This window comes from Scyliorhinus torazame, chromosome 1, assembly GCF_047496885.1.
Source record: "Scyliorhinus torazame isolate Kashiwa2021f chromosome 1, sScyTor2.1, whole genome shotgun sequence".
NCBI lineage: Eukaryota > Metazoa > Chordata > Chondrichthyes > Carcharhiniformes > Scyliorhinidae > Scyliorhinus > Scyliorhinus torazame.
Window position 1 is genome coordinate 1,040,665 of NC_092707.1, and position 16,770 is coordinate 1,057,434.

General features: G+C 57.0%; 1 protein-coding gene across 9 annotated transcripts in view; it reads left to right on the forward strand.

The window, feature by feature from the left end:
• The window catches only part of ncor2 (nuclear receptor corepressor 2), a 1,088,322-nt gene that overhangs the window by 134,564 nt on the left and 936,988 nt on the right, over positions 1-16,770 (forward strand). For all 9 annotated transcript variants that reach the window (XM_072510208.1, XM_072510371.1, XM_072510235.1 and 6 more), the window contains one exon: positions 2,000-2,066. In XM_072510208.1, coding sequence (XP_072366309.1) covers positions 2,000-2,066 — 67 coding nt within the window. Of the gene's footprint in view, positions 1-1,999; positions 2,067-16,770 lie in introns of those variants that run through there.

Consider the following 16,770-nt stretch of genomic DNA (forward strand, 5'->3'; position numbering starts at 1 on the left):
CCCTGCACATCTTTGGGTTGTGGAGGCGAAACCCACGCAAACACGGGGAGAAAGTGCAAACTCCACACGGACAGTGGCCCAGGGCCGGGATTCGAACCCGGGTCCTCAGCGCCGCAGTCTCAGTTCTTAATCTTATTTTAATAATCTTGTCACATTTAATAATTATTGTCACATCTTTATTAGCACTGCAATAAGAACATAAGAACTAGGAGCAGGAGTAGGCCATCTGGCCCCTCGAGCCTGCTCCGCCATTCAATGAGATCATGGCTGATCTTTTGTGGACTCAGCTCCACTTTCCGTGGGCAGCGCGGTGGCACAGTGGTTAGCACAGTTGCTTCACAGCTCCAGGGTCCCAGCTTTGATTCCCGGCTTGGGTCACTGTCTGTGCTCCGGTTTCCTCCCACAGTCCAAAGACGTGCAGGTTAGGTGGATTGGCCGTGATAAATTGCCCTTAGTGACCAAAAAAAGGTTAGGAGGGGTTACTGGGTTATGGGGATAGAGTGGAGGTGTGGGCTTGGGTAGGGTGCTCTTTCCAAGAGCCGGTGCAGACTCGATGGGCTGAATAGCCTCCTTCTGCACTGTAAATTCGATGATTCCCACCTGAACACCATAACCCTTAATCCCTTTATTCTTCAAAAAACTATCTATCTTTATCTTGAAAACATTTAATGAAGGAGCCTCTACTGCTTCACTGGGCAAGGAATTCCATACATTCACAACCCTTTGGGTGAAGGAGTTCCTCCTAAACTCAGTCCTAAATCTACTTCCCCTTATTTTGAGGCTATGCCCCCGAGTTCTGCTTTCACCCGCCAGTGGAAACAACCTGCCCGCATCTATCCTATCTATTCCCTTCATAATCTTATATGTTTCTATAAGATCCCCTCTCATCCTTCTAAATTCCAATGAGCACAGTCCCAGTCTACTCAACCTCTCCTCGTAATCCAACCCCTTCAGCTCTGGGATTAACCTAATGAATCTCCTCTGCACACCCTCCAGCGCCAGTACGTCCTTTCTCAAGTAAGGAGACCAAAACTGAACACAATACTCCGGGTGTGGCCTCATTAACACCTTATACAATTGCAGCAGAACCTCCCTAGTCTTAAACTCCATCCCTCTCGCAATGAAGGACAAAACTCCATTTGCCTTCTTAATCACCTGTTGCACCTGAAAACCAATTTTCTGCGACTCATGCACACTCTCTGCGAGAAACATGTACCTGACACATCTCTTTTAAACTTTCCCCCTTTCACCTTGAACCTGTGCCCCCTTGTAATTGACACTTCCACCCTTGGAAAAGTCCCTAATTTCTGTGTAGCCGCGTGTTGGCTCTATCACGACCCGTCCAGCCAGAGTGACGGTGTAATCCACACCCACTCATTTCTTTCTTTAAAAATCTCAGTATCTGGAGGGCAAACTGCGCGGTGGAGCTGGAGAGAAACACGCTGGGTCTCAGGCTGAGCCCTCACACTTTGCCAGATTCTGGCCATATTGCCCCCAGTGTGTATCGGTCAGCTGTGGTCAACAATCCCACAGTGGACCAGGTGACTGCTGTGGGAAGGAGGGTCAGAGAATCTCAGAATGGCCCACGCCACACGTGGGTAATATGAGGGCTAGTCCATATAAACACAGGCCTCTGGCCCAGCTGGTCCATGCTGCCCAGTGCAGTGAGTCAGCAGAAAGTGTAGGGGAGCTCCCAGAGCACCCCCTACCCCCTGATGTCGAGTCCCTCGATCAGGCATTGAGTGAGGGCCCACTCGCAGGAGGTGAGAAGCTGGCGCTGGGGGTTTTGACCAGTGGAATCAGGCCCTGAAGGGGTCATTCATTAACCATTTATGGGATTGACTCGATGCCACGGCAGGGATGTTGAAGATGAACCTTCTCGTGAATCCTGACAGACGGGAATACGATGGGTTTCTGGGATGTCGAGATTTAATTGTAGTTCCATGATTGGCCGTTAACTGCAACCTGAACTTTTCATTTTGTCTCAATGATATTTCAGAAACCGGGCAATGAGGAAGAGACTGATTTTATATTTCAAACGGAGAAATCACACTCGGAAACAGTGGGTACGTTGCCTTTTCGGTTGCTGATTTCTTATTTATTTTCCTTTGATGCTTGTGTTTTGCCTCATTTTCCTAATAATTCCAGTCTTTCCCAAGAGATACAAATGGGACCAGAGGGGCAATCTTTTCACTCAGAGTGTGGGGAGCATCTGGAACGAGCTGCCGCAGGCAGTAGTAGAGGCGGGTACAATCTGGGGCGGGATTCTCCCCCACCCGGCGGGGCGGGGGTCCCGGCGGGATGGAGCGGCGGGAACCACTCCGGCGTCGGGCCGCCCCAAAGGTGTGGAAGCCCCCGCACCTTTAGGGGCCAAGCCCTCACCTTGAGGGGCTCGGCCCGCGCTGGAGTGGTTTCCGCTCCGCCGGCTGGGGGGAAAGGCCTTCGCCGGGCGACGCACGCGCGGGAGCGTCAGCGGCTGCTGACATCATCCCCGCACATGCGCAGGGGAGGGGGTCTCTTCCGCAACCGCCCGCGCCGCCTTGTCCCGCCGGTCAAAAGGTGGTTTCATCCACGCCGGCGGGAGAGGGCTGACAGCGGCGGGACTTCGGCCCATCGCGGGCCGGAGAATTGCCGGGGGTGGGCCCACCGACCGGCGCGATTCCCGCCCCCGCCGAATCTCTGGTGGCAGAGAATTCGGGACACGGCGGGGGCGGGATTCACGCCAGCCCCCGCCGATTCTCCGACCCGGTGAGCAGTTGGAGAATCCAGCCCCAGGTCTTTTAAAAAGCATTTCGACAGTTACATGGGCAGGGTGGGTATCGAGGGATGTGGGCCAAATGTGGGCAAGTGGACTGGCTTAGTGATAGAAACTGGGCGGCATGGACCAGCCGGGCCGAAGGGCCTGTTTCCCTGCTGTAAACATCGATGACTCTGTGACTCTATCTGTTTGCCCAATTAAAGCTAATTCCAGTCCATTTGGCGAGAGACACAGAACGATATCGCAGAGGAGGCCATTCTGCCCATTGTGCTCTGCTCAGTGCTGGATTGAGTCTCGCTCGCCTGAGACTGTCCCAGGCCCAACTCAACATTCGGCTGCCCGTTCAGGATGGGGAGGGAAGGCAGTTTGCGGTCAGGGGTGGGTCAGCATTGGGGTCAGAGTGGTGTGAGGGGTTGGGGAGTGATGGGTAACTGTTGGGATTGGGGTGAGGTTGGCAGGTCAGTGTTGGGGTCAGGGTAGATGTACGGGGTCAGTGTAGGGGTCTCGGGGTGAGGGGTCAGTGTTGGGGTGGGCTTGAGGTGTCGGTTTGGGGGCTGGTGAGGGATCACATTTCAGGTGGGGTGGGGAGAGGGGTCAGTTTTGGGGCCTAGTTGGTGTGCGGTGAGGGGTCAGTGTTGAGGTCAGGGGGTGAGGGGTCAGTTTTGGGTCTGGGTGAAGGGTCAGTTTTGGGGGATGGGGATGAGGGGTCAGTTTTGGGTCAAAGGGTGAAGGGTCAGTGTTGGGTCAGGGGGTGAAGGGTCAGTGTTGGGGTTTGGGATGAGGGGTCAGTTTTGGGTCAGGGGTGAAGGGTCACTGCTGGGTTGCGGATCAGGGGTCAGTGTTGGGTCAGGGGGTGAAGGGTCAGTGTTGTGGTTGGGGATGAGGGGTCAGTGTTGGGGTTGTGTTGGGAAGGGGTGAAGGGTCAGTGGTGTGGCAGGGCGTGAGGTGTCAGTTTGTGGGGGGCGGGCGGTCAGTTTTGGGTTGGGGGTGAGGAGCCGGTAATGTGTTGCGGTCAGGCGGTGAGGGGTCAGTGTTAGGGTGAGGGGTCAGTGTTGGATCAGGGGGTGAGAGTCAGGTAGATACAGAACTGGCTCGGTCACAGAAGGCAAAGGGTAGCAGTAGAAGGGTGTTTTTCTGAATGGAAGGTTGTGACGAGTGGTGTTCCACAGGGATCAGTGCTGGGGCCTCTGTTGTTTGTGGTGTAGATAATGATTTGGAGGAACATGTAGCCGGTCTGATTAGTAAGTTCGCGGATGGAACCAAGGTTGGTGGAGCGGCAGAGAGTGTTGAGGATTGTCAGAGGATACAGCAGGACATAGATAGGTTGGAGACTTGGGCAGGGAAATGGCAAATGGAGTTTAATCCAGACAAATGTGAGGTAATGCATTTTGGTAGGTCTAACATAGAGGGGAAATATACCGTAAATGGCAAAACTCTCAGGAATATAGAAAGCCAGAGAGATCTGGGCGTGCAGGTCCACAGATATTGAAGGTGGGAACACAAGTGGACAAGGTAGTCAAGAAAGCAGACGGAATGCTTGCCTTCATTGGACGGAGCATCGAGTATAAAAACTGGCAAGTCATGCTGCTGTTGTATAGAACCTTAGTTAGGCCGCACTTGGAATATTGCGCACAATTCTGGTCGCCACACTACCAGAAGGATGTGGAGGCTTTGGAGAGGGTGCAGAGGAGGTTTACCAGGATGTTGCCTGGAATGGAGAGTAGGTCTTACGAGGAAAGGTTGAGGGTGCTAGGCCTTTTCTCATTAGAACGGAGAAGGATGAGGGGCGACTTGATAGAGGTTTATAAGATGATCAGGGGAATAGATAGAGTATACAGTCAGAGACTTTTTCCCCGGGTGGAACAAACCATTACAAGGGGACATAAATTTAAGGTGAAAGGTGGAAGATATAGGAGGGATATCAGAGGTAGGTTCTTTACCCAGAGAGTAGTGGGGGCATGGAATGCACTGCCTGTGGAAGTAGTTGAGTCGGAAACATTAGGGACCTTCAAGCGGCTATTGGATAGGTACATGGATTACGGTAGAATGATGGGGTGTAGATTAATTTGTTCTTAATCTAGGACAAAAGTTTGGCACAACATCGTGAGCCGAAGGACCTGTTCTGTGCTGTATTTTTCTATGTTCTATTAGAAAGACGGAGGTTGAGGGGTGACCTGATAGAGGTCTATAGGATTATGAGGGGCGTGGATAGAGTGGATGGGCAGGCACTCTTTCCCAGGGTGGAGGGGTCAGTCAACAGGCGGCATAGGTTTAAGGGTTAGAGAATCGCCGGGGGGGCGGTGTGAATCCCGCCCCCGCCGTCTCCCGTAGACTCCGAACGCTGAAAAGTCGGCGAGGCGACAATTGCGCCGCCCGCCTCGGAGAATGGCGGGGGCCGGCGTGACGCGATGGACCCCGGGGCTGTCCGTATTCTCCCGGTCGGATGGGCCAAAACACCGATATAACGGCGTCAACCAGTGCTGATGGTTGACGCCAGACAGCGCGGAGGTAGGTCACGGCGTGTGGGTGGCCGCAGTCTGTGTGTGTGTGTGGGGGGGGGGGGCTCGGGGGGGGGGGGGCTCGGGGGGGGGGGGGCTCGGGGGGGGGCTCGGGGGGGGGGGGCTCGGGGGGGGGGCGCTGTGGGTGAGCGCCGGGGAGGGGGGGGAGAGTGGCGGGGAGGGGGGAAGAGTGCCAGGGAGGGGGGACGAGAGCCGGGGAGGGGGGGAAAGTGCCGGGGAGGGGGGGAGAGTGCCGGGGAGGGGGGGGAGAGTGCCGGGGAGGGGGGACGAGAGCCGGAGAGGGGGGGAAAGTGCCGGGGAGGGGGGGAGGGTGCCGGGGAGGGGGGAGAGTGCCGGGGAGGGGGGAGAGTGCCGGGGAGGGGGGACGAGAGCCGGAGAGGGGGGGAGAGTGCAGGGGAGGGGGGGAGAGTGCCGGGGAGGAGGGGGAGAATGCCATGGAGGGTGGGAGAGTACCGGGGAGGGGGAGTGAGTGCCGGGGAGGTAGGGGGAAGGTGACGGGGCGGGGGGGGGGTGTGAGTGCCGGGGAGGGGGGGAGAGCGCCGGGGAGGGGGGGAGAGTACCGGGGAGGGGGAGTGAGTGCCGGGGAGGTGGGGGGAAGGTGACGGGGCGGGGGGGGGGGGGGGGGGGTGTGAGTGCCGGGGAGGGGGGGAGAGCGCCGGTGAGGGGGGGAGAGTGCCGGGGAGTGGGGCGAGTGCAAGGGAGGTCGTCCGCCTGACCAGGTGACAACCTCAAACAGTCGCGCCCATGCAGCCCATGCCACCTGTGTCCTGGGTGTCCTGGGTAGGAGTGTCCTGGGGAGGGGTCTGTCCTGGGTAAGGGTGCCCTGAGTGGGGGTGTCGTGGGTAAGGGTGTCCTGGGCAGGAGTCTCCTGGGTAGGGGTGTCCTGGGTAGGGGTGTCCTGGGTAGGGGTGTCCTGGGTAGGGGTGTCCTGGGTAGGGGTGTCCTGGGGAGGGGTCTGTCCTGGGTAAGGGTGCCCTGAGTGGGGGTGTCGTGGGTAAGGGTGTCCTGGGTAGGAGTCTCCTGGTGAGGGTGCCCTGGGTGGGGGTGTCCTGGGTAGGGGTGTCCTGGGTAAGGGTGTCCTGGGTAGGGGTGTCCTGGGTAGGGGTCTCCTGGTGGGGGTGCCCTGGGTGGGGGTGTCCTGGGTAGGGGTGTCCTGGGTAAGGGTGTCCTGGGTGGGGGTGTCCTGGGTAGGGGTGTCCTGGGTGGGGGTGTCCTGGGTAGGGGTGTCCTGGGTGGGGGTGTCCTGGGTAGGGGTGTCCTGGGTAGGGGTGTCCTGGGTGGGGGTGTCCTGGGTAGGGGTGTCCTGGGTGTGGGTGTCCTGGGTAGGGGTGTCCTGGGTAGGGGTGTCCTGGCTCGGCTGTGCCAGGGGCCTGTGGCTGCCCCCCTCGTCCCTGGGTGTCACACGCCTGCGTCACCGCACTCGCACGAGACGGGGCCGCCGTCTCCCTGCTGCTCCGGGTCTCTCCGTCTCTCGTGGTCGCCCTGCGGGCAGTCGGCAGCCGCGGGGACGGGAGCCTCGTCGTTTGGTCCTGCGACAGCATGCATGGTTAGACATGCGGGTGGTGATCGGGGGATGGGGGGGATATGGGGGAGGGGGATATTTGGGGTATGGGGAGGGGGAATATGGGGGGTATGGGGAGGGGGGAATGTGGGGGGTATGGGGGAGGGAGGATGGGCCGTGGGGGTCTCACTTGGTGATGCGCCCCCGACCTCTGCATCGGCAACCTCCCGGTCCTCGGGTCCACCAGCCAGTTCCAGGGCCCTTTCCTCGTGTTCGGTGAGAGGTCTCTCATCAGCGGGGCCCCCTCCGGTCCCCTCACACTCCCTGTTGTTGGGAGCACGCTTCTCCTGGGGGGGGGGGGGGGGGGGGGGGGGCAGGGATTTACATGTGGACCACTGGCTGTGTGGATATTGGCAGAGCTGCGCAGCACATTCGGGTTAGGGTTGGGTTAGTGTTCGGGTTGGTTCCACTTGGGGGTGTGCCGCACATCGGGCAGGGAGGGGGGGGCTCACCGAGGTCATTCACCTTCTTGTGGCCCTGGGCGGCCTGTCCGGGGTGTCAGAGCCACAGCGCTGACGGCCTCTGCCCCCTCCCTCCACAGACACCGGCTGAGGTGTGGGGCGACCCTGCGGCCGTGTCCGGGGTACAGGGCCTCCCTCCTCTGCTCTACTGCATCCAGGAGCGCCTCGATGTTCCGCTCCTGGGGGCTGCGCGGCGGGCGGCCACCTTGCCGGGTCCTCCGGGGGGGGGGGGGCGGCACCTTTTGTGCTGTGATGCCGAGCGGCGTCAGTGACGTCGCGAGTCCAGGTCGGGTGACACTGTCACGAATAGCGTCACGCTGCTGCGAGCCCATTCGGGCCCGGAGACTTTGCACCGTTTGGGGGGGCCCGACGCTGGAGTGATCCGCCCCGTTTTTGGCGGCGGGTCCCGGACATCGTGCCGGTTTTCGGAGCACGTGCCCAAGGTCCGTGGGGCAAAGTTTAGAGGAGATGTGCGAGGCAGGTTTCTTACACAGAGGGTGGTGAGTGTCTGGAACGCGTTGCCAGGGGAGGCTGTGGAAACAGATACATTAACGGTGTTCAAAAGGCATCTTGACAAACACATGGACAGGATGGGAATAGAGGGATACGGCACAAGGAAGTGCTGAGGGTTTTGGCAAAGGGTGGCATCATGACCGGTACAGGCTTGGCGGGCCGAAGGGCCTGTTCCTGGGCTGTATTCTTTGTTCTTAGTTCAGTGTTTGGTCAGTGGGTGAGGGATCCGTGTCAGAGCTGGCTGCTTGGGATTGCTCTGTTTGACAAAGCAGCCCCGCTTGATTGCTCCCCTTCCACAAACATTCACTCCCTCCACCACCGACGCACAGTGGCAGCCGTGTGTACCGTCTACAAGATGCACTGCAGTAACTCACCAAGGTTCCTCAGACTGCACCTCCCAAACACAAGACCTCTACCATCTAGAAGGACAAGAGCAGCAGATACCTGGGAACCCCACCACCTGGAGGTTCCCCTCCCAAGTCACTCACCACCCTGACTGGGAAATATATCGGCCGTTCCTTCACTGTCGCTGGGGCAACATCCTGGAACTCCCTCCCTAACAGCACAGTGGGTGTACCTGCATCCTAGTAAACCTCCTCTGCACCCTCATGGACTGCCGCGGTTCAGGAAGGCAGCTCACCCCCACCTTCTGAATGGCAACTGGGGATGGGCAATAACATGCTGGTGGCGTGTTTCCCTGCTGCTAATCACCTGAAGTCAATGTGAAACAGTGCAAGTTATTGCCCACAATGCAGTGCTCACCAGTGCTGTCCACAATGCGGTGCTCACCAGTGCTGTCCACAATGCAGTGCTCACCAGTGCTGTCCACAATGCAGTGCTCACCAGTGCTGTCCACAATGCGGTGCTCACCAGTGCTGTCCACAATGCGGTGCTCACCAGTGCTGTCCACAATGCAGTGCTCACCAGTGCTGTCCACAATACGGTGCTCACCAGTGCTGTCCACAATGCGGTGCTCACCAGTGCTGTCCACAATGCAGTGCTCACCAGTGCTGTCCACAATGCAGTTCTCACCAGTGCTGTCCACAATGCAGTGCTCACCAGTGCTGTCCACAATGCAGTGCTCACCAGTGCTGTCCACAATGCGGTGCTCACCAGTGCTGTCCACAATGCGGTGCTCACCAGTGCTGTCCACAATGCAGTGCTCACCAGTGCTGTCCACAATGCAGTGCTCACCAGTGCTGTCCACAATGCAGTGCTCACCAGTGCTGTCCACAATGCGGTGCTCACCAGTGCTGTCCACAATGCGGTGCTCACCAGTGCTGTCCACAATGCAGTGCTCACCAGTGCTGTCCACAATGCGGTGCTCACCAGTGCTGTCAACAATGCGGTGCTCACCAGTGCTGTCCACAATGCAGTGCTCACCAGTGCTGTCCACAATGCAGTGCTCACCAGTGCTGTACACAATGCAGTGCTCACCAGTGCTGTCCACAATGCGGTGCTCACCAGTGCTGCCCACAATGCAGTGCTCACCAGTGCTGTCCACAATGCAGTGCTCACCAGTGCTGTCCACAATGCAGTGCTCACCAGTGCTGTACACAATGCAGTGCTCACCAGTGCTGTCCACAATGCGGTGCTCACCAGTGCTGTCCACAATGCGGTGCTCACCAGTGCTGTCCACAATGCGGTGCTCACCAGTGCTGTCCACAATGCGGTGCTCACCAGTGCTGTCCACAATGAAGTGCTCACCAGTGCTGTCCACAATGCGGTGCTCACCAGTGCTGTCCACAATGCAGTGCTCACCAGTGCTGTCCACAATGCAGTGTTCACCAGTGCTGTACACAATGCAGTGCTCACCAGTGCTGTCCACAATGCAGTGCTCACCAGTGCTGTCCACAATGCAGTGCTCACCAGTGCTGTCCACAATGCAGTGCTCACCAGTGCTGTCCACAATGCAGTGCTCACCAGTGCTGTCCACAATGCGGTGCTCACCAGAGCTGTCCACAATGCGGTGCTCACCAGTGCTGTCCACAATGCTGTGCTCACCAGTGCTGTCCACAATGCAGTGCTCACCAGTGCTGTCCACAATGCAGTGCTCACCAGTGCTGTCCACAATGCAGTGCTCACCAGTGCTGTCCACAATGCGGTGCTCACCAGTGCTGTCCACAATGCTGTGCTCACCAGTGCTGTCCACAATGCAGTGCTCACCAGTGCTGTCCACAATGCAGTGCTCACCAGTGCTGTACACAATGCAGTGCTCACCAGTGCTGTCCACAATGCGGTGCTCACCAGTGCTTTCCACAATGCGGTGCTCACCAGTGCTGTCCACAATGCGGTGCTCACCAGTGCTGTCCACAATGCGGTGCTCACCAGTGCTGTACACAATGCAGTGCTCACCAGTGCTGTCCACAATGCGGTGCTCACCAGTGCTGTCCACAATGCGGTGCTCACCAGTGCTGTCCACAATGCAGTGCTCACCAGTGCTGTCCACAATGCAGTGCTCACCAGTGCTGTCCACAATGCAGTGCTCACCAGTGCTGTCCACAATGCAGTGCTCACCAGTGCTGTCCACAATGCAGTGCTCACCAGTGCTGTCCACAATGCGGTGCTCACCAGTGCTGTCCACAATGCGGTGCTCACGAGTGCTGTCCTCAATGCAGTGCTCACCAGTGCTGTCCACAATGCAGTGCTCACCAGTGCTGTCCACAATGCAGTGCTCACCAGTGCTGTACACAATGCAGTGCTCACCAGTGCTGTCCACAATGCGGTGCTCACCAGTGCTGTCCACAATGCGGTGCTCACCAGTGCTGTCCACAATGCAGTGCTCACCAGTGCTGTCCACAATGCAGTGCTCACCAGTGCTGTACACAATGCAGTGCTCACCAGTGCTGTCCATAATGCGGTGCTCACCAGTGCTGTCCACAATGCGGTGCTCACCAGTGCTGTCCACAATGCGGTGCTCACCAGTGCTGTCCACAATGCGGTGCTCACCAGTGCTGTCCACAATGCAGTGCTCACCAGTGCTGTCCACAATGCGGTGCTCACCAGTGCTGTCCACAATGCAGTGCTCACCAGTGCTGTCCACAATATAGTGCTCACCAGTGCTGTCCACAATGCAGTGTTCACCAGTGCTGTACCCAATGCAGTGCTCACCAGGGCTGTCCACAATGCAGTGCTCACCAGTGCTGTCCACAATGCAGTGCTCACCAGTGCTGTCCACAATGCGGTGCTCACCAGTGCTGTCCACAATGCGGTGCTCACCAGTGCTGTGAACAATGCGGTGCTCACCAGTGCTGTCCACAATGCAGTGCTCACCAGTGCTGTCCACAATGCAGTGCTCACCAGTGCTGTCCACAATGCAGTGCTCACCAGTGCTCTACACAATGCAGTGCTCACCAGTGCTGTCCACAATGCAGTGCTCACCAGTGCTGTCCACAATGCGGTGCTCACCAGTGCTGTCCACAATGCGGTGCTCACCAGTGCTGTACACAATGCAGTGCTCACCAGTGCTGTCCACAATACAGTGCTCACCAGTGCTGTCCACAATGCAGTGCTCACCAGTGCTGTCCACAATGCGGTGCTCACCAGTGCTGTCCACAATGCGGTGCTCACCAGTGCTGTCCACAATGCGGTGCTCACCAGTGCTGTCCACAATGCAGTGCTCACCAGTGCTGTCCACAATGCGGTGCTCACCAGTGCTGTCCACAATGCGGCGCTCACCAGTGCTGTCCACAATATAGTGCTCACCAGTGCTGTCCACAATGCAGTGTTCACCAGTGCTGTACACAATGCAGTGCTCACCAGTGCTGTCCACAATGCAGTGCTCACCAGTGCTGTCCACAATGCAGTGCTCACCAGTGCTGTACACAATGCAGTGCTCACCAGTGCTGTCCACAATGCGGTGCTCACCAGTGCTGTCCACAATGCGGTGCTCACCAGTGCTGTCCACAATGCAGTGCTCACCAGTGTTGTCCACAATGCAGTGCTCACCAGTGCTGTCCACAATGCAGTGCTCACCAGTGCTGTACGCAATGCAGTGCTCACCAGTGCTGTCCACAATGCGGTGCTCACCAGTGCTGTCCACAATGCGGTGCTCACCAGTGCTGTCCACAATGCGGTGCTCACCAGTGCTGTCCACAATGCGGTGCTCACCAGTGCTGTCCACAATATAGTGCTCACCAGTGCTGTCCACAATGCAGTGTTCACCAGTGCTGTACACAATGCAGTGCTCACCAGTGCTGTCCACAATGCAGTGCTCACCAGTGCTGTCCACAATGCAGTGCTCACCAGTGCTGTACACAATGCAGTGCTCACCAGTGCTGTCCACAATGCGGTGCTCACCAGTGCTGTCCACAATGCGGTGCTCACCAGTGCTGTCCACAATGCAGTGCTCACCAGTGTTGTCCACAATGCAGTGCTCACCAGTGCTGTCCACAATGCAGTGCTCACCAGTGCTGTACACAATGCAGTGCTCACCAGTGCTGTCCACAATGCGGTGCTCACCAGTGCTGTCCACAATGCGGTGCTCACCAGTGCTGTCCACAATGCGGTGCTCAACAGTGCTGTCCACAATGCGGTGCTCACCAGTGCTGTCCACAATGCAGTGCTCACCAGTGCTGTCCACAATGCGTGCTCACCAGTGCTGTCCACAATGCAGTGCTCACCAGTGCTGTCCACAATGCGGTGCTCACCAGTGCTGTCCACAATGCGGTGCTCACCAGTGCTGTCCACAATATAGTGCTCACCAGTGCTGTCCACAATGCAGTGTTCACCAGTGCTGTACACAATGCAGTGCTCACCCGTGCTGTCCACAATGCAGTGCTCACCAGTGCTGTCCACAATGCAGTGCTCACCAGTGCTGTACACAATGCAGTGCTCACCAGTGCTGTCCACAATGCGGTGCTCACCAGTGCTGTCCACAATGCGGTGCTCACCAGTGCTGTCCACAATGCGGTGCTCACCAGTGCTGTCCACAATGCAGTGCTCACCAGTGCTGTCCACAATGCAGTGCTCACCAGTGCTGTCCACAATGCAGTGCTCACCAGTGCTGTACACAATGCAGTGCTCACCAGTGCTGTCCACAATGCAGTGCTCACCAGTGCTGTCCACAATGCGGTGCTCACCAGTGCTGTCCACAATGCGGTGCTCACCAGTGCTGTACACAATGCAGTGCTCACCAGTGCTGTCCACAATGCAGTGCTCACCAGTGCTGTCCACAATGTAGTGCTCACCAGTGCTGTCCACAGTACGGTGCTCACCAGTGCTGTCCACAATGCAGTGCTCACCAGTGCTGTCCACAATGTGGTGCTCACCAGTGCTGTCCACAATGCAGTGCTCACCAGTGCTGTCCACAATGCGGTGCTCACCAGTGCTGTCCACAATGCGGCGCTCACCAGTGCTGTCCATAATATAGTGCTCACCAGTGCTGTCCACAATGCAGTGTTCACCAGTGCTGTACACAATGCAGTGCTCACCAGTGCTGTCCACAATGCAGTGCTCACCAGTGCTGTCCACAATGCAGTGCTCACCAGTGCTGTACACAATGCAGTGCTCACCAGTGCTGTCCACAATGCGGTGCTCACCAGTGCTGTCCACAATGCGGTGCTCACCAGTGCTGTCCACAATGCGGTGCTCACCAGTGCTGTACACAATGCAGTGCTCACCAGTGCTGTCCACAATGCAGTGCTCACCAGTGCTGTCCACAATGCAGTGCTCACCAGTGCTGTCCACAATGTGGTGCTCACCAGTGCTGTCCACAATGCGGTGCTCACCAGTGTTGTCCACAATGCGGTGCTCACCAGTGCTGTCCACAATGCGGTGCTCACCAGTGCTGTCCACAATGCAGTGCTCACCAGTGCTGTCCACAATGCGGTGCTCACCAGTTCTGTCCACAATATAGTGCTCACCAGTGCTGTCCACAATGCAGTGTTCACCAGTGCTGTACACAATGCAGTGCTCACCAGCGCTGTCCACAACATAGTGCTCACCAGTGCTGTCCACAATATAGTGCTCACCAGTGCAGTACACAATGCAGTGCTCACCAATGCTGTCCACAATGCAGTGCACACCAGTGCTGTCCACAATGCAGTGCTCACCAGTGCTGTCCACAATGCAGTGCTCACCAGTGCTGTCCACAATGCAGTGCTCACCAGTGCTGTCCACAATGCGGTGCTCACCAGTGCTGTCCACAATGCGGTGCTCACCAGTGCTGTCCACAATCCGGTGCTCACCAGTGCTTTCCACAATGCAATGCTCACCAGTGCTGTCCACAATGCGGTGCTCACCAGTGCTGTCCACAATGCAGTGCTCACCAGTGCTGTACACAATGCAGTGCTCACCAGTGCTGTCCACAATGCAGTGCTCACTAGTGCTGTACACAATGCAGTGCTCACCAATGCTGTCCACAATGCAATGCTCACCAGTGCTGTCCACAATGCAGCGCTCACCAGTGCTGTCCACAATGCAGTGCTCACCAGTGCTGTCCACAATGCGGTGCTCACCAGTGCTGTCCACAATACAGTGCTCACCAGTGCTGTCCACAATGCAGTGTTCACCAGTGCTGTACACAATGCAGTGCTCACCAGTGCTGTCCACAATATAGTGCTCACCAGTGCTGTCCACAATATAGTGCTCACCAGTGCTGTACACAATGCAGTGCTCACCAATGCTGTCCACAATGCGGTGCTCACCAGTGCTGTCCACAATGCAGTGCTCACCAGTGCTGTCCACAATGCAGTGCTCACCAGTGCTGTCCACAATGCGGTGCTCACCAGTGCTGTCCACAATGCGGTGCTCACCAGTGCTGTCCACAATACGGTGCTCACCAGTGCTGTCCACAATGCGGTGCTCACCAGTGCTTTCCACAATGCAATGCTCACCAGTGCTGTCCACAATGCAGTGCTCACCAGTGCTGTACACAATGCAGTGCTCACCAGTGCTGTCCACAATGCAGTGCTCACCAGTGCTGTCCACAATGCGGTGCTCACCAGTGCTGTCCACAATGCGGTGCTCACCAGTGCTGTACACAATGCAGTGCTCACCAGTGCTGTCCACAATGCAGTGCTCACCAGTGCTGTCCACAATGTAGTGCTCACCAGTGCTGTCCACAGTACGGTGCTCACCAGTGCTGTCCACAATGCAGTGCTCACCAGTGCTGTCCACAATGTGGTGCTCACCAGTGCTGTCCACAATGCAGTGCTCACCAGTGCTGTCCACAATGCGGTGCTCACCAGTGCTGTCCACAATGCGGCGCTCACCAGTGCTGTCCATAATATAGTGCTCACCAGTGCTGTCCACAATGCAGTGTTCACCAGTGCTGTACACAATGCAGTGCTCACCAGTGCTGTCCACAATGCAGTGCTCACCAGTGCTGTCCACAATGCAGTGCTCACCAGTGCTGTACACAATGCAGTGCTCACCAGTGCTGTCCACAATGCGGTGCTCACCAGTGCTGTCCACAATGCGGTGCTCACCAGTGCTGTCCACAATGCGGTGCTCACCAGTGCTGTACACAATGCAGTGCTCACCAGTGCTGTCCACAATGCAGTGCTCACCAGTGCTGTCCACAATGCAGTGCTCACCAGTGCTGTCCACAATGTGGTGCTCACCAGTGCTGTCCACAATGCGGTGCTCACCAGTGTTGTCCACAATGCGGTGCTCACCAGTGCTGTCCACAATGCGGTGCTCACCAGTGCTGTCCACAATGCAGTGCTCACCAGTGCTGTCCACAATGCGGTGCTCACCAGTTCTGTCCACAATATAGTGCTCACCAGTGCTGTCCACAATGCAGTGTTCACCAGTGCTGTACACAATGCAGTGCTCACCAGCGCTGTCCACAACATAGTGCTCACCAGTGCTGTCCACAATATAGTGCTCACCAGTGCAGTACACAATGCAGTGCTCACCAATGCTGTCCACAATGCAGTGCACACCAGTGCTGTCCACAATGCAGTGCTCACCAGTGCTGTCCACAATGCAGTGCTCACCAGTGCTGTCCACAATGCAGTGCTCACCAGTGCTGTCCACAATGCGGTGCTCACCAGTGCTGTCCACAATGCGGTGCTCACCAGTGCTGTCCACAATCCGGTGCTCACCAGTGCTTTCCACAATGCAATGCTCACCAGTGCTGTCCACAATGCGGTGCTCACCAGTGCTGTCCACAATGCAGTGCTCACCAGTGCTGTACACAATGCAGTGCTCACCAGTGCTGTCCACAATGCAGTGCTCACTAGTGCTGTACACAATGCAGTGCTCACCAATGCTGTCCACAATGCAATGCTCACCAGTGCTGTCCACAATGCAGCGCTCACCAGTGCTGTCCACAATGCAGTGCTCACCAGTGCTGTCCACAATGCGGTGCTCACCAGTGCTGTCCACAATACAGTGCTCACCAGTGCTGTCCACAATGCAGTGTTCACCAGTGCTGTACACAATGCAGTGCTCACCAGTGCTGTCCACAATATAGTGCTCACCAGTGCTGTCCACAATATAGTGCTCACCAGTGCTGTACACAATGCAGTGCTCACCAATGCTGTCCACAATGCGGTGCTCACCAGTGCTGTCCACAATGCAGTGCTCACCAGTGCTGTCCACAATGCAGTGCTCACCAGTGCTGTCCACAATGCGGTGCTCACCAGTGCTGTCCACAATGCGGTGCTCACCAGTGCTGTCCACAATGCGGTGCTCACCAGTGCTGTCCACAATGCGGTGCTCACCAGTGCTTTCCACAATGCAATGCTCACCAGTGCTGTCCACAATGCGGTGCTCACCAGTGCTGTCTGCAATGCAGTGCTCACCAGTGCTGTACACAATGCAGTGCTCACCAGTGCTGTCCACAATGCAGTGCTCACTAGTGCTGTACACAATGCAGTGCTCACCAATGCTGTCCACAATGCAATGCTCACCAGTGCTGTCCACAATGCAGCGCTCACCAGTGCTGTCCACAATGCAGTGCTCACCAGTGCTGTACACAATGCAGGCTCACCAGTGCTGTCCACAATG